The sequence below is a fragment of the Corapipo altera genome, unplaced genomic scaffold (genome assembly GCF_003945725.1).
Source record: "Corapipo altera isolate COAL_440 unplaced genomic scaffold, ASM394572v1 45, whole genome shotgun sequence".
NCBI classification, from domain to species: Eukaryota; Metazoa; Chordata; class Aves; order Passeriformes; family Pipridae; genus Corapipo; species Corapipo altera.
The window spans coordinates 14,042,700-14,066,312 of record NW_020884877.1 but is presented as its reverse complement, the minus strand read 5'-3'; the positions used below and the strand labels follow the sequence as shown (position 1 = coordinate 14,066,312).

At 38.6% G+C, this 23,613-nt stretch overlaps 2 protein-coding genes across 5 annotated transcripts in view; one reads left to right on the top strand and one right to left on the bottom strand.

Annotated features, from left to right (window-relative positions):
- The window catches only part of SLC25A12 (solute carrier family 25 member 12), a 47,845-nt gene extending 47,437 nt beyond the window's left edge, over positions 1-408 (bottom strand). Inside the window, exon 1 of one of the 2 annotated variants that reach the window (XM_027637274.1) lies at positions 332-408. In XM_027637274.1, the coding sequence (XP_027493075.1) occupies positions 332-343 (12 nt within the window). In that variant the 5' untranslated portion in view covers positions 344-408. Of the gene's footprint in view, positions 1-184; positions 203-331 lie in introns of those variants that run through there. The other variant, XM_027637275.1, reaches the window with a different exon arrangement.
- Positions 409-2,388: 1,980 nt separating this feature from the next.
- HAT1 (histone acetyltransferase 1) lies at positions 2,389-23,210 on the top strand. Of its 3 annotated transcripts, none has more exons than XM_027637196.1 (11): positions 2,389-2,476; positions 3,391-3,462; positions 6,090-6,165; positions 7,943-8,063; positions 13,458-13,637; positions 13,873-13,994; positions 14,495-14,599; positions 14,932-15,038; positions 17,630-17,781; positions 18,999-19,115; positions 22,816-23,113. In XM_027637196.1, exons 1-11 carry the CDS (start codon positions 2,470-2,472, stop codon positions 22,981-22,983), a joined length of 1,227 nt encoding a protein of 408 aa, XP_027492997.1. In that variant the 5' UTR covers positions 2,389-2,469; the 3' UTR covers positions 22,984-23,113. The 3 variants fall into 3 exon arrangements, with proteins under 3 accessions (XP_027492997.1, XP_027492996.1, XP_027492998.1); XM_027637195.1 differs by having other exon boundaries at positions 2,453-2,512; positions 22,816-23,210; XM_027637197.1 differs by lacking the exon at positions 2,389-2,476 and adding an exon at positions 2,545-2,742.
- Positions 23,211-23,613: the final 403 nt, after the last annotated feature.

The following is a 23,613-nucleotide window of genomic DNA, read 5'->3' as shown; positions in this document are numbered from 1 at the left end:
GCGCCCCGGCCCCGGAACGGCCCCTCGGAACGGCCCCGCCACGGCCCGCGGGCCAGGCCGGCTCCGCCACAACCCCCGCCACCTCCAGGGGCCCCGGCCCGCACCCCCCGCGGCACCGCGGCGGCGGAGGCACCGCGGGCTGTGCTGCCGCTCGCCGTGCTGCCGCTCGCCGGGGCCGCCCCACCATCACCGCCGGCCGCTCCCCCTGGCCCCCGCGGGCTCCCTCAGCGCCGGCGGCGGCCACCGCCTCCTCCCGCCGCCCGCCCGCCCCCGGCCCCGCGCGGGGTCCGCCCGCTTCCTCCTGCCACAAGCGGCGGAGCGGGAGAGTCACCTTGACCGCCATGCTGCGCCCGCCGAGGAGGAGGAGGACGGAGAGGAGGAGGAGCCGCCCGCCCGCCGCGCCGCCGCAGCAGCCGCTGCCTCAGCGCAGCGCTGTGGGGGGAGCGCCGCGCCCGGCCCGGCCCGGCCCTGCCCGCTGCCCTCGGCGGCCGGTGCCGGACACCGCCGTTGGAGCCGTCTGGGTGCCGTGTCTGCCCCCACCGAGGCACCGGCGGCGCGGGTGCGGGTCCTGCCGGGGGCTGCTGGCTGCACCTGCACAGTGCAAAACCGAGCTCCTGTAAACGCTGGTGAAGCTCATTTCTGGCGTGACAGATGCAGCTGCTCTCTCAAGGGTCAGCTGACCTGTTGGTTCCAAGTTCACAGACTGATGTTCTGGCAGCTTGGCTGCAAATTAGTAGTAGCCCTGTATTTCAAACAAAGGAACCAGAGGCAAAGTTATCAGACCTGGCTGGAATTCAGTAACTTCTGACAGGGTCTTTAGCAGTAGAGCACACTCGTGTTATATCTCAAAATGAAAAGCATACAGGCCACAGCCACAAGAAAGGACAAGCTCATGTTTCATTTGGACAGTTCCATCACAGTAAGTGCTTGTAAAACCTGGCTTAACTAATACTACATGTTCTGTCTTGCTGTATTATTTCAAGGCCCCAACAAGGTGTCTTTTATCACATGCCACTGGAAAATATAAAAAGGGCAGATTCTGGTACACGCCAAATAGCACAGCGAGATATAAAACTACAATACAGTAGTTGGCAGTTTATAATAGTGGTCACAAAATGAGTCACTTTTCTTAAGTTTAAAACAACTAATTTTCTCTAGAAAGCAGAACTTTTCTTGGCTATAGGTCAACAAAAATTCTTTGAATATAACTCAGAGTTCACATGCTATGTCACAACTGACAGCAAGAACAGTTTTGATAGAAATCTGCCTATTTGATAGGCATCTGATAGGCATTTGATAAGCATCTGACCACTAGAGTGTCTTGCTCAGCAAGTCCATAAATATATACTAATTGCAGAGTGTCGTGGTTTAACCCACCCAGCAGCCAAGCCCCACAGAGCCACTCACTTCCCCATCAGCAGGACTGGGGAGAGAACAGGAAGGGTAAAAGATGGAAAACTCGTGGGTTGAGACAAAGGCAGTTTAATAGGGAAAGCAAAAGCCATGCACACAAGCAAAGTCAGACATGGAATTAATTCACTGCTTCCCATGGCAGGCAGGTGTTCAGCCACCTCCAGGAAAGCAGGGCCCCCACCATGTATAACCACAAACACCATCACTCCAAACATCCCCCCTTCCTCCTTCTTTCCCCCACTTTCTATACTGAGCACGCCACACGGTCTGGAATATCCCTGTGGTCAGTTGGGGTCACCTGTCCCAGCTGTGTCTCCTCCCAGCCTCCCATGCACACCCCCCTCCCTGCCAGTGTGGCAGCACAAGAGAGCAGAAAACGCCTTGGCTCTGCGCAAGCCCTGCTCAGCAATAACAGAAATAACTCTGTATTATCAACCCTGTGTTCAGCACAAATCCACCACTGGCCCCACACCAGCCACTGGGAAGAAAAGTAATCGCTCTATCCCAGTCCAAAGCAGCACACAGAGTAACAATCTGTGTTTATAAGTGCATCAAAAACCAATCCCTTAAAAGAAAATGGCAGAAATATCCTCTACGCGGTGGCTGTAACAAGCGGTTCAGCACACGGATTTTTATTTATTTATTTATTTCCTAACGCTACAGCTCTGGTTCTTTGCTCGGCTGCAGCGTGCCCGTGGCGCTGGGCCGTGCGCTCGGTGCGTGCGGGGGGCGCTGAGGCGAAGGGCGCTGGGCCGAGCGGGCGGACGTTCCCGTCACGCCGGGGCTGGGACACGTGCGAGCCCGCGCCGCCAGCATTGCGCATGCGCGCCCCCCCTGGGCGGGGCGAGGCGGGGCCGGGCAGGCGAGCGAGCGCGCGAGCGCGCGAGCGCAGGGCTCGAGGCAGCGCTGGGCATGCGCGCGAGCCGCGCGCGCCGCGCGGCACAGCCATTGGCTCCTGGCCCGCTGTCGGCGGGCGGAAGCGGAAGCGCGTTCGCGCGCGCTTACTTCCGGCGGGCGGGCGCGCGGGTTGGTTCGCGCTGCGCGGGCCGCTCGGACATGGCGGGTGAGGCCGGGACGGGGGCAGCGGGCGGCAGGGACGGTCCGCGGTACGGGGTGTGAGGGAGGGGAGCGCGGCTGCCTCTGCCGCCGGCCGTGTCTCTGTCTCCCGGCTACCCTGGTCGTGCTCTTGCTGCGGGGCGTCCTCGGGCTCACGGCCCCCGAGCTCGGTAGTGCTGAGCCGGAGTATATCTCCTTGTCCGCGAGTTTCTTGGGAGTGGGCAGGGAATTAATAGCCCGAAACTGTTTTTCCTCCCAAGTTCACTGACTGAAGTAAGCTATATTAGAGCTTTCTGGTGATACTTCTGGAGTGAAGGGGGGCTGTGTTCGTAAAGCACTTGGAAAATGCCATCAGTGAAATGTCTTCTGTGCTGGATTCTTTGGAAAACAGACTAAATGCAGTTCGCTTGCTTTTTTCTCCCACATCCGCTCTGGAAGAGCAGTGGTAGCCAAATAATTGCCGGTGGTTTACATACCACTGCAGTTCATGAACACCTGTTTGTGAAAATGACTTAATGCAAACACTTAATACGTGTTACTTAACCAGTTTCTTTTAAATAACATGTTAGATTGAATTCTTAATTTCATACTTACATTTTAAAATACATGTTTAATTGGTAATAATTTATAACACTTGCTAATTTTATGGTAATGTCTTTAATTCTTAGAACCTAAATGGAGAGATGCTTGTCTGTTTTCTAGTTCTCGTTTATAGTTCCAGAGAAGTGTTTAAGATAAATTTCTATGTTCTCCATGTTACCACACTGTAGCATATTGTAGCTTTTCTTAATCTTGTTCAGTGGTTTTGTGTTGTGTGTTTTCTGTAGTTTTTACAACCCTTTTTCTAATATGATCTTTGAATAATAGTGACACATAGACTGAACACCCCTTAAACCTTAAAAAACCCAACTTTTTCTTCAGGACTTACTGCTATGGAGAAGAAGCTGGCTGAGTACAAGTGTAATACAAATGAAGCAATTCAGCTGAAGCTAGGTAATGTCCCTTTTTAAATGCTGTACAATTGATATTGGAGTATCAGTACCTTCCTAAGAAATGTTCTTATACTTAAATTCACCCAGGTATTAATATGTCCTTGTTAATGTGAGCATGCAACTCAAGAAAGAAATACATGGTCTAGTTTGCTGAGACTACTGGAATTAAAGTACAGCTGTAGAAATTCAGTCCTATCTCTGCATGATAATCAGCACTTTATTACCATGTTACCAGAGTGCATTGGAATTACATCATCTTATTTTCTTGAAGCATTTGTTATATTCTTTGCTTCTGTAATCCTTGTGACATGGTGTAGTCCTAAGTATGTGTTGACTTCATGGTGACCATAGCAGCAGAACTAATTTCTTTAGGGTTACAAATATCTAATTATATGTTTTTAACATACTTCCCTTTCCTCTTTCTTTGATGGGGGGGGGATAAAAGGCTAAAAAGTGTTGTTGGGTTGGGGTTTTTGCTGCCCTTCCCCCTTGACATCTGGATTACACAAGACATTTTTAGTGAAATTTGTTTAAAATCTGAAGAGAAAATATACCGATCTTTCAAGAACTGTTTATTGCTCTCTTTAGCCAATTTGCTTACTAGGATACTTAAAATACAGTCACAATTACAGAACTCTTGGTGGACTTGCTTATGTCTTAAACTTACGTGCAGCTGTAATAACTTGAAGAATAAGGTGTATCTGTCTAATTTTTAATCTTTACAGCCCCTCAACTATTTGTTCCCTTGAGCAGTACATATACCTTAATTTATTAAGGAAATTGAAGTAATAAACTTGTTAAGCACTTTTCAGAACTATTAGCAATCTGTTCTGTACAGCTTAGTAGCATTTTCAGTACACAATGGCTTGTGAGCCAAAATGTTGTTATAAGCAAAATACTTTAGTTTTTCAACCACTGTATTTGTGAATATTTCTCTTACTCTGAAAGATTATTTCAAAGAGTAGACCGAATGTTCTGTTTTTCTCTTCCACCTTTCTAAAGACAAAAAAATTAGAGATAATGACATCTGAGTGAAACTTGTCTAGAAATCCAAGGAGCTACTATATCAGGTTTTTAATTAAGGTACCCATTGCCCATTTCAGCTAAAATTTTTTGCTTTTTTTCTTCCAGGGAGTTTAGATGTTCCACATACAAATTGTGTTAAGAGGAAGATATGAGATGCTACAAAGTTGTACCATTTAAAAAAATACCAAACATTGCATGTTTTTCATGGGATATAAAAGCAGTCATACACTATCATCTTCAGGGTCATAATTTCTTCTGAGAATTGCTCTTTGGTTTTTGTTTTGTTTCTCTTTTGTTTGCTTTCTTTTAACACTTGTTACTTTGCCTCAAATCTGTTGGTCTCTGAATTAAACCTGAGAAGGCAAGAGCAACCATCTCTTTTGCTTTTGAGAGGGTCAGACTTTTATCTTGTCACTTGGACACTCCTCATTCACATTTTTCTCTTTGAATAATTCCTCTCTAATATTATCAGAAAAAAACTTTTCTTTGTCTCTGGTTTTACTGGAGTAAAGCAGCAATGAAGCTGTAGTTCAATATTCCACATGGTTTAAAAAAAAAGCTGTAATAGCAATATTAACTCTTGCAGCATTGCATACTCATGCTAATGCAATATCAACTCATTCAGCATTAAAACTGTAACAGTTGTTTTGAGCTACTTGTACTTTGTTAGCATGACTGAACTGTATCTTTAATGCCTAAGTTAAGAGTTACAGCCCTTCCAATTCTAGGCATTTTTTTTAAACTGCAAATACACAGAATGTTTAGGAATCAAGTTTCTCACTATTTTAAATTTTTTTCCTAGAAAATCTTACTTTAATCTCTAATTTCATCCACTAATAAATCATATGTTTAATGATGGAAGAACTTCTGTCATAATTGCTGTGGAGCAAGCTATAATTCCATAAGCATGAATAAAATGCTTGTTCAGTAAGTTGCTGAGTTTGAATAGATGCCATAATAGTGAATGTTTTTACATTACCAGAGAAAGCCATGTTTATTACTAGGCTTTGAAGAAAAGTAAAGAACCAGGAAGAAAAAAAAATCACTAAGTATTTTGGTAATATTGGTACAAGTACCAGTATAATATTGTTGCAGCTGTTTTGTATGTATCCATGCTGATTCTCCAAAATTTTGACATGAATATAAATGCACATAAACATTCCTTTCCAGTCATCTCTCCTTGAAAATCATCTACAGTGAAGTGTTCTCACCTGCGTCTAGGAGAAGAATGACAGAAGAAGGCAACATTGATTACATGATTGATGTGCTTATTGCAGGAATAGCCAACTGGGCAGTGTCCTCAGTGTGCAAGATGAAGTTAAAGGCAGAATATTCAGGAGATACATGTATGAAACATATACATGTGTGCATCTGTGGCAGTTTCTCAGTTTTATTCTGAATAGTGATTTGACATCCTCAGATCAAACAACATGCACCTGAATTGTACAGGATGTCATTTCATTTGTATGTCAGCCTAATGGAGATAGTTTCTTAACTGAAGTTGTCTGTGCAGAAGAATGCATGAACAGCTACCAGGGCATCTGTGGATAAACAAACCAAAGCCAATGACTTGGTCATGATCTTTTTTTTCCCCCTTCTCAGTTCGCTTTCCTGAGGATTTGGAGGATGACAACACAACATTTAATCCAGAGTACAGCCATCAAGTGTTTGGAGATGAGTAAGTTAAAGTTCCCATAGTCAAATTAATAGGTCCAGAAGGGAAGAGTTGCTTCCAAATTGTTAGAAAACAAGAAGTCCTGCTATACTGAGTACAGGAGGAAAATCACCACCCTAGTCCTGCTGGCCACACTGTTGCTGATACAGGCCAGGACACTGTTGGCCTTCTTGCCCACCTGGGCACACACTGGCTCATGTTCAGCTGCTGTTGACCAGCACCCCCAGGTCCTTTTCTGCTGGGCAGCTTTCCAGCTGCTCTTCCCCAGGTCTGTTGTGCTGTAGTGGGGTTGTTGTGACCCAAGTCCAGCAGCTCAACATTCTGCCCAACTTGGTGTTGTCTGCAAATCGACTGAGGGGGCCCTTGATGCCCTCATTAAGGTCATTGATAAAGATATTAAACAGGACTGTCCCTACCACTGAGCCCAGGGGAGCACCACACGTGACCAACTGCAGCTGGATTTAAGTCCATTCCCCACCACTTTTTGGGCTTGGCCATCCATCCAGTTTTTTACCCAGTGAACAGTGCACATGTCCAAACCATGAGCAGCCAGTTTGTCCAAAAGAATGCTTTAGAAATGGTGTCAAAAATCCTTACTAAAGTCAAAGTAGAAAAGTATTGTTTCTTCTTTTTAGAGTATGCTGACTTAATTAGTACTGTAGGGAAGTCAGCCACTCTGTCCCTAGTGCTGAAGTGTCATTTCATATTTTCAGTAGAGTGATATTCAACAATCTGACCATAGTTAAAAAAGATCAACAACAACAACAAACCCAACCTACTAAGGAAAATCCAGATGCATGTTTCTGTGGGCTTCTTGAAATAGTTATGTTTCTTAATTTCCATTTCCTTTTTAAAAGCATTCTGAGTACTCCAATTACAATTAACTATGTATATAAATTGTAATAAATTAGTTACACTATTACACATCTATTGCAGCTATTATTGACAATAATTATAATTCTAGTAATGGGAGAACTCTCCAATCTGTTAGTATAACTAACAAGCAATTGTTCTGGAACTTCTATTTCAAGTTTTAAATTATGAATGTGCTATCATAAAAGAAAAATCCCAGTAAAAAAAAACAACTATGCTTTAAAATAACAAAAATTGACCTGTTAATTTGTGAACACTACTGTTTTATCAAGATTTTTGCTAGAAAAACAATTCTCTATACTTCATAAGAATATAGGGTTTGTATTCAGGCAACTCATATTTTCAAAGTGTAGAAAAGGCTTTTGTGTTATATATATATTTTTTTTTTTTTTGCATTTGCTCAGTTCTGGTGACATTGGATAACTAAACAGAAACTCAACCAAAAACTGTCCACATATTGCTATGTCTCATTATCTGTGTTTTGTACAGTATAAATTGCAGTAGTTTATTCCAAAATGTTATACTACACTGCAAAGTAATTTCTAATAAATGTTATTGATCGACCTGTTAAGGAGTTTAAGCTATTGAAAAAACATAAACACAGTATTAGCTATTTCAGGTATTAGCTATATCTCTCCTGAGCTGTTACAGTAAGGGCAGAGACATTGCCTTGCTGAGTTCAGAAACATGTTGTATTTCTCCACTAGAGGAGCACCACAGTAGCAATAGTTTAAGTCATTGTCTCTGTCCGGATAGTGCACAATCCAGTTTGATTCCCTTTTCCTATTGGGAAGCTTACTCTACCTTACTGGGAAAGATGATGTGAACTTCCAATGAGATGAAAGCACTGTGATGTGAATATTTTGCTTTGTGTAGAGTTCCTGATTGTTCTTTTCTTCTTTCTCAGTGAAATTGCTTTTGGCTACAAGGGGCTGAAGATCCTTTTGTATTACATCGCTGGTAACCTGTCGACGTTCTTCCGCATTGAATACACATCGAAAGTAAGCGAGAAGTTTGACTGTGTGGAGGTAAGTGCAGGTGTGCTTCTACCTTTGACATGACATTTAGAAGGTTTACTTGGGCATGGACAGGAATTCTAGGTTTAGTAATATCCCTCCAAAGCATGATTTAACTTAACAGTAAACAAAAAAACCTTCCTTTTTTGCTAAGCTGTAAAAGAACTATGGACTTCATCTGTACATTTTCCCCTTCTTTGACTCCAGTGCCATCAAAACTGTGTCAAGCAGTACAGTGAGACATGAAGTGCTAATACCAAAGCCAATTCCACAGAAAATCCCTCTACTTGACAAGTCTGTATTTTCACGTTAACTGAGTCCAGGTTTTATGCTGAAGAGAATTCAGTAAGAAGGAAAAGGAGATTCCTGTAAGCACTTCATGATGTGGTATGTGTGTCTCTTTAAATGTGGAGGACAAGTAAGGCAGAAGAGAGATTATAAACTTGTGGACAGGTATCATGTGTGCTTTACATCTTAAAGAAATATGATATACAGTTATCTGCAGGGTTTTTTGTTTGTTTTTCCTATTTTTGCCTACAGGTTTTCTGAGCTTGTAGAATACTTGTAGAAAAGATTTATTTTCTCTCGTACTGTCTATATGCTCTCAGAATATTCTGAGAATATTCTGAGCTGTATGTAAATTACTAATTTCAAGTTCATTGGAGTTTATTTAAATAATTGCAAGGAGAGGCCTATTGTAAAGGGAGAAATACATTGGAATTACTTTGGTAAGTGAATTTTAAAGGTTTGTCCTTCTTTATTCTGAAGGTGTTTTAGAGTATACTTAGTTCAACAGGCTAAGTGCCTGGACAATATCTGAAATACTTTCAAGGCTAGAGCAACATATCTTAGGAGTGAAAGGTCATGTTCTTCAATCTTAAGAAGTTTTTTGGAAATAAGGGAAAAAGGAAAGCTGTTGGCGATGTAGTAAACATATTAAAATCAAATGGTCCAACCTTTCACCAGTATAATTTCATAATTATCACAACAGGAATTCACACCATAGCACCTTTTTACTGACAGTCTATTTTCTGTACAAATGGAGACCCACTTTACTTTTCTGGAGGTACAGGCAAGGTAAACAAGGTCTGTCTTGTCCTAAGCATACTGAAACTTTTAATTGATCAGAATCATTGCTTTTTTCAAGCCCTGTTTCTTATGCAGAATTATTCCTCCAATTGATTAAGGGATTGAGGTGAAGACAGAAAAGAGGATCATTTTGAGGGAGGCTTCTCTGTGCTTTCCAGAGCATTTACAGGCTTTGACTGGATGGGAAGAATGTGGTTGCTCACTCTGTGCTTTCCTTAGTGTTACTAACACTGTACATTCAAATAGGCTGCTCATATTGCTGTATCTAAACCTATGCAGAAAAAAAGACATGGCTGTAATCAATCTTGCTCTCATTTGTATTTGCCATCAGTTTAACCACCTTAAAGTATGAATGCATTTGCAGAGATTAAAACATAAGCTGTCATTACAGCAGGATGTTAATTTGAATGCACATTAACATTTATTTTTCTGAGTTAACTGTTTGTTTGCTGATCTCTGCTCCTTGAGGATAATTATACTAAGAGGCAGATTATCCACCATGCATGACAGATAATTTTTGTGCTGTGAATAGATGGTGTTTAGGAAAGGACAGCAGTTTCTGCCTTTAACATAACTGGTTACAAGTAAGATGTTGGTTTTAATGCTCCACAAAGTTATTCACAGCTTAGGATTTTGTATCTAAATACCCATACAAGCCCATTCAATGGCAGGTGGTTTTATTCTGTGATATTAAATTTGGTTTGATTATTGCTAAAGCAGCTGCTACAGTCCCTGCTAGGACTGACAGAAATACTTATCCCAATACCTCTTCTTTTTTTTTCTCCAAGATGTTTTTGAACATGAGGAAAAGATACGATCCTGAAATGTCAAGAGACAGAACTCCAGTCATATTTATACATCTGAACATGGTTTAGCTCCATCTTTATTGAGGAAGGCTCAGCAGAGTATGATTGTGTTTTGAACAGAAGTTGGCACTTCATTTAATGAAAATAGACAGAATTTTCCCTTGGGTGAAGTTGATTCTTTCAAATATCTAAAGAGAAGCTGCTTTCTTCTAGTGTAAATATTAATAGCATTGACCTCTGTATTGCTGCTTTGAGATTTGCAGCTGTTCCAATATTTTCCTTTTCATCTGCATTTTATGATAGGATGGAGGAAAAGTATTTCACTAAACTCTATATATCTTGCTTTGCAGCTAGTCTATACGTTTATAGACTTTGATACAAAAGTTAATGAAAAAGTGTTATTTTAATATTGGCATATTTTTCTTTCTTTCATGTAATACTGCTGATCACTCCATTGCTCCCCACTGAAATACATGCATGTAATTGTTAGAGAAATTCAGCTTTTAAATATGCTTCTATAATTAAATTCAGTCACTTTGAAACAGCATCTACATGGTATACAAATGTCATAGCTGCCTGTTAGTACAAGAATAATCTCTATATTAAAATTATCCAGACTCAAATGCAATGTACAAAGACATTACCCATTTAAACAGTCCTACTAGAAATCAAGTGTAATTACAAGCCTATACCAAATTCCCTGTCATCACCACACATGATTCTGATTATGAAGGTAATACATTACAGGCAGCATTTCTATGAACCAAAAGCTCAACAGTTCTTGGCTGGCTTAATTCAGGGTTTTGCATTGCTTCATTGTATGTGGCTTTGCCTATGTTAAACATTGTTGGAGTAGTCAACAGGATTGTTTTTCTGAAGAGAAACTTCTGTGCCATTACGTGCATCCATTCCTGTTGGTAAGATATGAGTGAAATTACCCTCTCAACAATAGCAAGGAAATACACAAGGGAAGGCAGTAAACAAATTCTGGTAGGTCCTTGGATTATGTGAGCACCTCAGAAGGGTTTGGAAAGGGCCTACAAAGTAATTAATGTTTCTGTTAAAAAGTACAGGTGTTAATGAAACATTATTTTTTATGTTGTTGATATGTCAAGATTCCAGTATTCCAGGACTTGCTAATTGAAAATTGGATCACTTAAACTTCTGCCATCACTCCAACTGAGGATTCTGGGATTTGCTCTGTAAGAGAGAGAAATCCTGTTAACCCTAAAAGTAACTGAAGACTATATTTTCATTTCTTAAATTATGTCAGATCCCATTTCAAGGGGAGAGAATTTTTAGGAGGCAATAGGTGAAAATATGTTTTAGTCATATAGAACCAAGAAGTATTATCTGGTGCTTTATCTGCTAAGTCTCTGTCATCTTTTAATCCTTTCTATTTTTTTGAAAGTAAGATTTTTCCTTGGTGGCAACCAGTGATGGATGTGTTATCTTACAGGCTTTCAGCAGGTGAAAGTTTGGCTTCCTTCTCACCACTAATGAAGAAAGTTACAAATATGAAGGGATGCAAAATTACTTAATCATTATTTATATGGTATCTCATACTGTATGTTCACCTTTTTTAGATAGCTTCCACATAGCCTGAGATACTGAACTGATGCTTGGAAGTACTGTTTTAATTCTAGGTTGTTATTACATGCCTATTTCAGCTATATAAAATGAGTCACTATGGATTCTTAGTTGTGGTTCCCTACAGCTCTGTAAGCAGTGCAGACTAAGATCTGCTTAAACAGTGCATTTGCATGGTTTTAAAAAAAAAAGTATTTTCTAAAATGTATTCCATATAAATATGTTTTTTAATGTATTTCATTGATTCTGAAAAAATGGCTGATTTTATGTAATGCACTTAAATCAGTAAGTGTAAAGAAAATGTTTTAGTTAATATTGGTCTGTGAAGAATAGCAAAGGCTCCAATAAATTATCTTTGTTTTGAGAATGAAATGGATGTAAAGACTGTACATGTTTTAACTTGGTTCTTACACCAAGTATTGTAGAGCTGTATTTTAACTGCTTAATAGCTCTCTCTCCAAATATAAATATAAATGTTGGTAGTACCAAACCATTAAGAATAAAACTTGTTTGTGCTGAACTAAATCCATCTTTCTCTACAATAAAACTGTAACTGAATGATAAAGTGCTATTCATTTGCAGGTGCATTGCTTCTACTTAAGGGCCTGTGGTTGAAAGGACAGGAATTAGTAGCATGTTGTATTAGCCTTTTGTAGTGTATTTTGTTCTAAGCATCTTAATTTCCCTGTTTTGAATGCTAAGTAGCAAGGGTCTTGGTTTTGAACTAATACCCATCATGCATGTAAACGGTGTGAAAGAGCTGCTTAGTAAGTTAACACAAAGTGTTCTTGTGTCCGTCCTTGTGGAAATAGATACAATACAAACATTACAGCTGAACTCACGGCAAACTCCATTAAGTAAAAACCTGGATTCATTGTCTAGAGGCAAGTTTGAATTGAATGTAAGCTCATTTTGTTGAATGTAATGTCAGGCTTTTAGGGGTTGTATTGAGGAGAACGGTTTTGTTAAGTTGAGACCAATTCATTAAGTTTTATTGCCTGGTGAGAAGCAGTAATACGTTATTGTGAAACTTCATCAAATATTCATGGTTAAAAAGAAGTAGTAAATGTATTCAATCAAGTGGTCTTCTGGGGGTCTGAAAAGGATTATGAAGTCTGCTCAGCTGATAGTCTCTAACTTTTCAGATAACCAAAGTGAAATCTCTGAATTAAATTTTGGTGTCAGAATATTTTGTCTTCCACAGTACGTTAGGCTACAGGTCAGATTTGCTGACAGTATTCTTAAATTGTACTATTTTGTGTCAAACTTTGTTTTCAAAACTGTCTTTTATTAGAATGGGGGATGTGGTTGTCTGAGTTTGTAATGTGTTTTGCAGCTGATCCTGTAGACAGGCATTTCAAGCAGGGGAACACAAGAATGCAAGAGTGTGCTAGCTGTCACTTTTCTGTTTGGGAGCTAACATTTTTGATCTTTGTGTCTGTTTCTCTGCTTAGTTCTGCATTACCTAGTAGTTATTGCAAGCTGCTTGTTTGGAAACCTGAATTCTACAAGGCTGTGTTGCATAGCATAGTCTTGGAGAATTGCTGTCTGGAATGTCTTAGCTTCTGAATGTGCTCCACTTACAGAATAGCTATCAACACTCTTAGACAAACTTGGACAAGTGTAGCAATCTCTAAACATAATAGTGTTCATTAACTTATGCTGTAACCAAGAACTTTTTGATGCTTACAGTGGCTGGATTGTGACCTTTCTGATTTCACCAGTGCAGCTTCTTTACTTGCTGGAAGGTCACCACTAAACAACAGAAATGCTTCCCTTCTTTTTTTTTTTTTTTTTTTTTTTTTAATTTACTGGTAGGCCATATCATCTCTCATATAATCATTTCTTATAGCACAATAATGACATCAATGCTGGTTTTTTCTCATCTTCCACTGATCCTGCCCCTTTTTGTAATCTGCAGGCAGATGATGTTGAAAGTAAAATTAGAGAAATCATTCCGCCTGGTTTTTGCACAAACACAGATGACTTTGTGTCTCTGCTGGAGAAGGAGGTCAACTTTAAGCCCTTTGGAATGCTGCTACACACATATTCTATCCATAATGAGGAAGCTGGTGAAGATATAACATACCAGATATACAAGGTATGAAAAATTAAGTTAAACTTCTGCTTTCGAGCAACCAAATGCAATTTTATTTTGCAAGGATGCACTTTCTGTAATGATTCAACTATAGTATATAAATACTATCATTTTATCCATTTATTAATCATTGTAAACATGCTTTTTTATATCCGAGAATTTAATTATGTTTTGCATATTTTTTGTCCTCTTACATCTGTGATAGGTTTCACCTGACTTCTCCTGGCTTTTTCCCTAGGCTGACATGACATGTCCAGGCTTTCGAGAATATCATGAAAGGCTTCAGACGTTCTTGATGTGGTTTATTGAAACTGCTAGCTTTATTGATGTAGATGATGAAAGATGGAACTACTTTCTAGTGTAAGTACAGTTCTAAAGCAACAGTGGACCTTATTACCTCCACAAAGCCTGCATTTTAATTGTGGCTGGCCAATTATTGGAGCAGTATAATGATATTTTTCCCAGGAAAGAAAAACCATTGTTTATGAGGCTTGAGTTTTCCTCCATTATGCTTTGGGAAAGCCTGAGAATAGAGCTGAATTAAATGCTGTTGTCCGTTAGAGCCCTGAATGTAGGCTTAAACAGTAAAATGAGCTTTGCCTGTGTTTTCTTTTACTTGCCACCTATTCATCTTTATAATAGGCAAGTGCACTGAAGTGCTGTAAAGAGGCCTGATTTATCCAAGTTGCTGCACACCAATTAAGTGAATTGTACATTCAGAACATAGCAGGTGTACCCATTGGGCCCTCACAGAGTAGCTTGCTGACACTGAAAATTCAGTTGGAGAATGGAAAAGAAAATGGACACTGCATGGGAGCGCGACTGTAATTGACCTGCTTGGCTTTCTGTTTTATCTGCAGATTTGAGAAGTATAATAAGGATGGAGCGACGCTCTTTGCGACCGTAGGCTACATGACAGTCTATAATTACTATGTGTACCCAGACAAAACCCGGCCACGTGTAAGGTAATTGGCGGTGTAACTCGTGCCTTGCCTTTTATTTCAGAAGAGGGAACTGCTGAAGTTCCCAATACTTGTTTATAATGGTGTTGATTTGTTTAAAAAAATCCCCATTATTAGCTGTCTATGCACTGATTTATTTCATTGTTTCCTTCTTGAAGCGGAGGGAATCTCAAACAAGTTTGGAATATTTAACAATTTTAAGACTGTTGAAAATTACATTTTAACATTAAGGTTGCTACACATACTTTAATCTAAAATGAAATACCATTTTGTTTTTAAGACTTTATATTTGCAAATGCATAATTTGAACTGAAAATGCATTCCTTTGTCTGTAGTCAGATGCTGATCTTGCCACCATTCCAAGGAGAAGGCCATGGTGCTCAGCTGCTTGAAACAGTTCATAGATACTATATGTCTTCTCCTACAGTACTTGATATAACAGGTTTGTGTTAAATTTTTAACAAGCAACTTGTAGCATTCACAGGTTGTGAGCCCACAAGCTAACTTCTGTGTTCATTTGTCAGAATTACACAGCCTTTTGAAGATTCAGCTTCTGCGCAGTCCAGCATCAATAGTGCCCTGGTTTACAGAAGTGTATATAATGTAGCTCCTTAAATACTTTACTTAGAGAACAGTACACCAGGAAAATTCCATCCCTAGCATGAATGGATTACCAGCTAATTAGCCATTTTATTGTGAGATACACAGCTGAGTTTGCCAAGAGATCAAGCTTTGTCAAATTCCTTGTTCAACTTCCTTCTGTTAACCAAAACTCAAACTTCGGGGGCACACACTCATCTAACTAAAATAGCATATTAATATTAGTGTGCAAGATGAAATTTTACAGACAGTAAAAGTCCGTAGAGAACTTGTGCTCTAGGAGCACACATTGCTGGCTGAAGGCATCTGTGATATTAGAGGTGTGTGCACAAATACCTAAAAATAAAAGATTATTGAGGAAATGGCAGAGGGGATAAAGGGTGGATGTGCATAACAAAAATAACACTAGAAATTGCCACAAGTGTGACATCTGTCCTGTGGTTTCAAGTCTAGCATAGGAAGAAATACAGTTGAAGCACAACTTGACCATTCAATTCTATGTGCAGTCTCATCTTGGTTAGAAATAACTCCCCATTCTAATTAAAACACAATTGACTGCTTGCTTCATAATGCATTGTTGCAGCATAATCATACCAAAAGGTAATCCACCTCATAATTTTAATCCAGTTCATGGGAACCCAAGGAAGTATAACTTTGTTTATGCAACAGAAAATCATCTGCATCATGCATTTACTTTTTCCTTTTAATAGTACAAAGCTTTAACTGAGGATGAATAAAGTCTTAACGTGTGGTACTGCATAAATCATTTGACATATGCATGGCTCAGTGCCTTAAATACAGGGTTGTAGCAACCAGTAAATGTGCACTAAAACAGGGTTTAATTTTTTTATGGAATGAAGCAGGAGAAAGTTTACAATATTCTACATCTCATTCAAGGCTCTTACAGAATTATTTATTGTCCTTTTGAGCAGGAAATTCGGCTGGACAGTCCTGACATTGGCAGGGTATTTAGTTAAGTATCATGTAAAATTGAGAAGTAAAGCCTTTAACCTTTCTGAAAAGAGTTAACCTCTTTGAAAGAGCTAACAATGTATTAAAAAACTTCCGAGTTTCACATTTACAACAAATATTTTGTTCTGCTTATACCTGGTCATGCTGACACACACAAAATGTATGCTGATAGTGCTTACTGTACAGAAACCGCCTCATGTTTCTCTTAACTAATCTGAGCTCAAACGAATGGAGTGAACTTTAGTGCACCTTCTCCAATCTCTTTTGTAGAGTAAGTGCTATAAGGTTTGCCATACGAGATTAGGCCACTCATGCATAAAACATGTTAACTGATACAATCATCATAAGCATCCTCCAACCAAAAAAAATAGTTGTGTAGTGCTGGACAAAGATAGCAAAAACTTCTATCCCAGTCCTTGGTAACTTTTGTTTTTTCTTTTTGATCATCCTAAAACTGCAAATTTCAACTATTTACAGTGTTCCTCAAAACTAAAGAAAAACACAGGTGGGGTATAAGCTGGTTAGCAATAAACTCAACAAGGTTAGTTCATGCGAAAATGAGGGTTGGGGGGAAACATGGCCCTGCTACTTATTTGTGGTGAGCCTGTCTAAACAAACAAGGAAGAAAGAAATATATTCACAATGTTGTTCATAAATAGGAACAATGTGGATGGGACCACTTTGATGTTAACTGAGGCTAGTTCTCAACTTTGGTGTTTTTTTCTTAAAGCAGCAATTTTGATAGCTATGCTGTCATTTTAAGCAAAATGGAAGTAACTTGAAATTGTGATCAACTTTTGCTTAGGTGGTTCCAGCCTTTTAATTTTGGATAATCGTGTCCTTTGGGTCTTTCTACCTTTTCCTGTCTTCCTTGCTAACATAGACTATAAATCGTGGTCAGTACCTGTCTTCAGCTAGCTTACTTGTGTACAGTAGGATATTTTCACCACTCTTTGTCCACCTAATTTATTTGTGTTTTAGTAGTTCTACCACTCTGTCAAATATAGAATAGACAGAGGATATAGAAAAAAAGGTGTTATACACAGAGTAGTCTTGTTTCCCTAAGAAGTTAAATGGGATTGAACGTGTATGTTAGTTTCTTATAAATGCACATAATATAAAACTGTACAGTACTGCATACACAAATATTACAAGTTTCTCTTTCAGTGACCTGCTTGATGTTTGCTGTCAAACACCTAAACCTTTGATAGCAGTACTTAAAATTAACTACTTAAACAACACAGTTTTTTATATCACAGAATCACAGAATAATCTGAGTCAGAAAGGACCCACAAGGATCATTGAGTCTTAATCTTAATGGCCCATAAGGGGACCAAACCCACAACCTTGGTATTACACTGATGAATGCTGTATCTGCTTTTGTTGTCCATAGTTCCTTGTAATTACATCCCAGAGATGAGAAAACAAATAATGCTGATAGGCTTTTTTTATTCTTTCTAGCTGAAGATCCGTCGGAGAACTATGTGAAGCTAAGAGACTTTGTTCTTGTAAAGCTCTGTCAGGATTTGCTGTGCTTTTCCCCAGTAAAGTTAATGCAGGGTTTCAGTCAAGAAATGGTGACGGAAGCTCAACAAAAATTAAAAATAAATAAGGTACTAAATCAGAACCATTGTAGTTGGACATATTCTTATCAAAATAATAGAATAACAATATAAACTTAGAGATGGAGACTTGGAATTTACACACTCTGGCTTATTTTGACAGTTTTTCAGGATGTGTCTGGAGAGACCTAGCTATTGGTTTTAGATAAATGCCTTTTTTACTTACAAAAGTCTGTTGTTGTAATAGAGTTTGACATGGTTTTGATGTCTTTCAAGTGTATTTATGTAAATAATAAATGTTGCTTTGGGAATAAACACGTAAGTGGTAAACAACTGCTACTAAGGCAACTCTAAACACTTGGAGAACTGAACAGGTAAATTGAAAATTAAATTTGCTGGTAATCTCAGTAAGTTATTAAACTCGTTTGTGAGTATAGTGAAATGGCAGAGTTGCTTAATAAAAAAATGTATTCGAATGTAGTTTAATGAAAACTTTGAGGCTTGAGGGATGGGGAATGTGAAGCCATATTCAGATGTGTTCATGAAAATGGTATAGTTTGTGTAAACCTTCTGTATTTTAAATCTGAAAGGATAAATGTTCGGTTTGGGTTTTTTTAATGGTGTAAAAACATGCTAGTATAGCAAACAAACCACCTTATTTATACTTGGTCTTAAATTCTGCTTTCATACAACCTGTGGGGTTTTTTTCTCCCCAGATGTCATACTATCAGATAGTGATACCAAAAGCACTTCTGTTTTTCCGTTTACTAATTAATTTTCTTCACTAGTAAACAAAAAACTTTAAATATTTTTGTTTCATTTTCATATTTAGAACTTCGTGGGCCTTCTGAAGGGCAGTAGGTATATGGGGATTATTAAAATTAACAGAGTAGCTACTGTTTGATATTGTTTAATGTCACTCTAGTTCCAGTCCTTCAGTTCTTTGAAGTATTTTTGGATTCTGGTTTCTGGGCTTTCTGCTGTTTATTAACAGTAGGTCCTTGAAGCACCTCTACAGCTGGTGCAACACTTTGAGAGACCGGACACTGGCTGCATGGAAGAAAATGGTTTTGAAGTTAAAAGAAGAATGTTTATTCATTTAACCCAGCTGATAGGAGGATAGATTTGACAGAGGCTCTGTCCATGCCTCTGATTGTCTTCTGATAGGTTGAGGAATTACTCTAATATTTCAATATTTCTCCACTTTGAGTTCTGTTGAGTGACCTCTTCATTCAGACGTGGTTTTTGTTCTCCTTTCTGTTCATTAGCAACACACAAGACGAGTCTATGAAATTCTCCGATTGCGTGCAACAAATATGGGGGATGCGGAACAGTCCAGGAGCTACCGGTTGGACGTTAAGAGAAGACTGATTGGCCCCTATAAGGTGTATATAACTTAAGTATCATTTAATACTTTTTTCAGGGCTAATTATACTTGATTTTACTTTCATTTCCATAAATGTAGTTGATGCCAATTATGTTGCCAATCAACTACTATTAGTTATGCAGTGTTCAGCTGGCACGTGTACAGATGAAGAGATCATTCGTACATTGCAGTGCTGAAGATCCTGACTGTTTCCTGCCCAATTCCAGCAGGAGGTTGCTATTAAGCTTATGGTATCTAGCTACAAGTGGCATTATGCCCATGTAGGTTTAAGGGGAAAAAATTGTCAATTTCTTGAAAAGGCTAAAAATATATCTTAAATAGGCAAGCCAAAAATTTGAAGATGTAAATGCTGTAATAAGTTTATACTGCAGACTAGGTAGTAGTTTAGGTTCCTGTTCTACTTGTTAGCTAGGTCTTAACAAAACAACTTGCTAGGAGTAATCAACATAGAACTCTGTGCAGATGGAATATACAGTAATTTCAGCAGTAAAATTCAAGCAAATACTAAACTAGATACAAAGTAATTTTCTTAGTTCCTATTAATTATGGGTTCCAGGATCTTCACTATAGTTGGTCTGTGTTGCATAAACTGACCCTTTGACATACAGGTTGAAAAAATTATATCCTAGTTGCTAATGGCATCAGTCTTTGACTCTTGATGAAAAAAGACCACAAATAAATCCAGATTTATTGCTATAACTGGCACATTAGCTACTCTCATCAATTAGGTACTTGCTAAGGAAACCAAAATCCTGTTGAAAAAAGAGTATGAGGAATACCTCGATTAGCTTGCAAACCTTCCTAAAGCAGCACTTACCCTGTTATACTACAATACCAAAACTTTGATTGTATTCATGTTGGGATTATGGGGGCTGTTAGCAGAAATGAGAGCCCAGCACTGTATTAAATACTTGTCTGATCTGGAGATAACACCATGTCATGCTGAGTGGCAGAACCTTAATCAATACATTTTCTCTTTCATGAGTGTCTTGTCTCATTTGTTAAATTTCAGTCAGTGTCCACTACAAATAAGGTGATTTTTCAGCAAACAGGACTATTACATGGTTTCAGTTCATTCACTCAGTACTGAAGTCCTGTGAGGGAAACGCAAAATTCCCAATAAGCAGCTTCAATTCTACTGCTTCCAGCAGGTGTTTCCACTTCAGTCTTTTCATGCAATAAATGCATGGATAATGAATGGATTTTGTATTGCTAGATGTGCAATATTACTACTTTAGAATATTGCATTTCTGATTTTTCTGCTATTTCAATGAGGATTCAAAGGAATCCTTAAAGCAACCAAAACCTTTTTCCCTGATTTTAAGTTTCATGTTCTGAAATAGTCACCTTGTTTGTGATAGTTCTACCTAGTAAACAGCTTACTCATACACTCATTTTAAACAATTTCCAATAAATTTTAGTTACAGTGCTGTTTTCAAAAAATTTTCAGAAATAAAATTAAACTAACTTTTAATATATAGATGGTAATTTGGAGGGAGGGAGAGCAAACTTTAATAAACAATCAGGAATATTACTGCATACTCTACTACTGATATCATTTTATTATGTGAAGCATATGATAGCTTCATTTTAATAGTGCTGTATAATAGAATAATTCTAAATTGTCACTACCTTAGTAGAAATGATACTGCATCTTACAGCTATTTCCTGGCTAACAGTAGCAGTAATAAAACTATATGTGGAAACTTTAGGGGAAAAAACATGTAATATATCTATTCTCATTGAAGTCTTCACATTAGCAAGGTTGCTAAACATACTGAGACTTTTATATATATGGCACCACTAGATTGGAATGACTGATACAGCAGGTATGTTGCTCTCTGTATAAGCAATACTAATACAGGAAATAGAAGATTTGTTATATTAGTGAACAGAGCATCACTTTAAGGTAGTTGGAGGGTGAGCAGCTTGTGAAGTTTCTTCATTTCTGAAGAACTCTGCTTTTGATTAATTGACGATGATTTGATTTTGATATTAGTGGACTGTGCTGGTAGACATGTCTCCCTGATCATGTCTTTGTTCTTCATGTCATCCCTGTTGGAAGTAAATACCATTGCTGTGCTGATAACTTTGTTTGGGTTTGCTAGTTCAACAGAATATACTTTTCTGCCTAGCCCAGTAACTTGCTCCCTAAGAATCCTCTTGAAACTGCCCAGATAAAATGTTACTGATGGCAGTTTTCAGAATCTTGTGTCCCTGGATGTGCTGGTAGTATATTTGGAGGGAAATGGATATTGGAACAACTGGTTATCTGAAACACGCAAAGGGAGCTTGCTTTTTACCAGGAATCTGGAACTTAGAGATGGTCTAACGCTACAGCATCAGATGCAATGGGCATTTAAAAGCTGACAGCCTTTTTTCAGAGCTAATACTTATAATCTAAACAGATATTCCTGTTAATTAAGCAGACTTAGATTTAGAATAAGAAGGTTTTCTTCTACTGACAGAAGCTTGGTCAGAAGGTACTCATCTCTATTTTGATTTGGGCAACTCACCACATGTTTTGAGTATCTTATACATTTTGACTAGGTAGAGCTAACAAGAATCTAAAACTTGAACATCTGTGCTGCTTTTGACATTTTCTACAAAGAAAGGTTTCTTGATTGTTGGCAGAAATGTGCCTGGAGGCCTTATCAGGACTTAAGTACAGAATCTCCTTTTCTGAACTGAACTTTGCCTATCTGTGGAATCTGTGGGAGATTATAAAAGCTTTTCTGATCTTACTCATTTACAGTTTACTGTGGTCTCCACTCCTCCTTCATGACCCTCAGCATCAACCACAGAAAGAAAACAAATATTCCTGTGAGAGATAACTGTAAAATTAGAGAACAGAAGGAGATTAATTTTGAGACTGATGGTAGAAATAGTTGGGTGAAATTTTCTTGATTCCATAGGCATTGCAAAGATTTATTGATAAGATGCCAGGCATACATAATGTCTTTTTTTAATGAAATGTTGAATGACATTCTGCTTTTACAAAGCAAGAGAAGACTGAAGAATTAAAAGTACCTGAAGATCTATATATTCAGATATAGATATCAGCTGTATAAAAGTATATCTGGGAAAAGGAAATACAAAAGCATTTTGAAGTGTTTTTAAGAAACAGGTAAAAATATCACATGTGACACAGCAAGGAGAACTCATCTTCTTGCTGTACAAATACACTTATGCTTTTAAATAATCTTATTTCATTTCACTGTTGTTACTGCTAGTCCCTGACAACTGTTACTTGAATAATTTGTAAGAATTTGTGAAAATTTTCTGTATACAGGAGGCTTAAAATTAATTTTTGATAGTTATGGGGAAATTAGTTGGCTGAACAGCCACACAGTGGGACACCAGTGTGATTAATGTCAGTGTAGAACTAAATATCCTGGTCATTTTTTTACAATCGGGTTTTTCATGCCATACATCTTCAGTAGTAGGTGTATTGTTAGACCTAATCTGTTTGGTTAAGGAAAAAAATCAAAACCATTTTTCACTTCACTAGTTCATTGGTAATACAGAAACTGTAAGGCTTTAACAGAACAGATGTACTAATCAGACACTGTAAATGCTTTTTTTGGGATTAGGGACCTCTTAAAGAACTAGATACTGAAATTGAATAAATTTTAATGAAATACCATATTCTTGATAATTATTGTTGTGTTCAAACTGCTATTTGTTTGATTGCTTAGAAAAAACAGAGAGAACTTGCCAAGATGAGAAGGTGTCTAAGACCAGAGGAGATGACTAATCAGTTGAACCAAATAGACCTAAACATGCAACGTGAGCAGTTAGAAGAGAGCTTCCAACAGCTTGTTTCAGATTACCGAAGAGTCCTAGAACGACTTGCACAAGCGTGAGGATCCTGCCTGTACAGGAACTTGCAGATTTCTATACAGTGTTGTAAAGCACATCCTTAATTGCCACTTAACTGCAAAAAATCTCATGTGACGTTTTAATCACATTAAAGGTGACTTGTGTTTCTGTGCATTTTGAATATTTTCTATTTTTGTGTTGTAGATTTTAAAATGTTGTACTTTAGGTTTGGGGGCACTTCTTGCTGAAATAAACAAAGTAGATTCTCAGATGCAGTGTCACTTCAGTTGTATGAATTTTCTTTTACCCTTCTGTTTTGCATCAAGACTTAATAGATACCTGAATAGGAAGTTCATATATAAATTTAAGCAATCTCTTAAATTTCTCCTAATTTGATTCTCCTCTGGCTGTTCTGCTTGGATACTCTCGTACAGTGTAGGGCTTGTGCTCTCTTGGGTGTAATGTCACACAAGCAGGTTACGAGGGTGGCTCTGTGCTCTTGCTGGTGTGCTTCCTGAGTACAGGCTCTTTACCTTTTCCTAAAAGTGTATCCTGCTGCCATAAGCTAACAGACCCTTTCTGTTTAAGCCTTTAAAGTGCCTTGAGTACATTCTTTTTCAAACCCCCAAATTTTCAGGTTCATAGTTTTCAGGAAAATACCTCACAGTTGGGGA

Coding starts and splice junctions, on each gene's coding strand:
- HAT1 (XM_027637195.1), top strand. CDS start 2,470: ATGGCGGGTGAGGCCGGGACGGGGGCAGCGGGCGGCAGGGACG. Junction 2,513..3,390: donor GGCAGCGGGCGGCAGGGACG/GTCCGCGGTACG, acceptor CTTTTTCTTCAG/GACTTACTGCTATGGAGAAG. Junction 19,116..22,815: donor GACTGATTGGCCCCTATAAG/GTGTATATAACT, acceptor TTGATTGCTTAG/AAAAAACAGAGAGAACTTGC.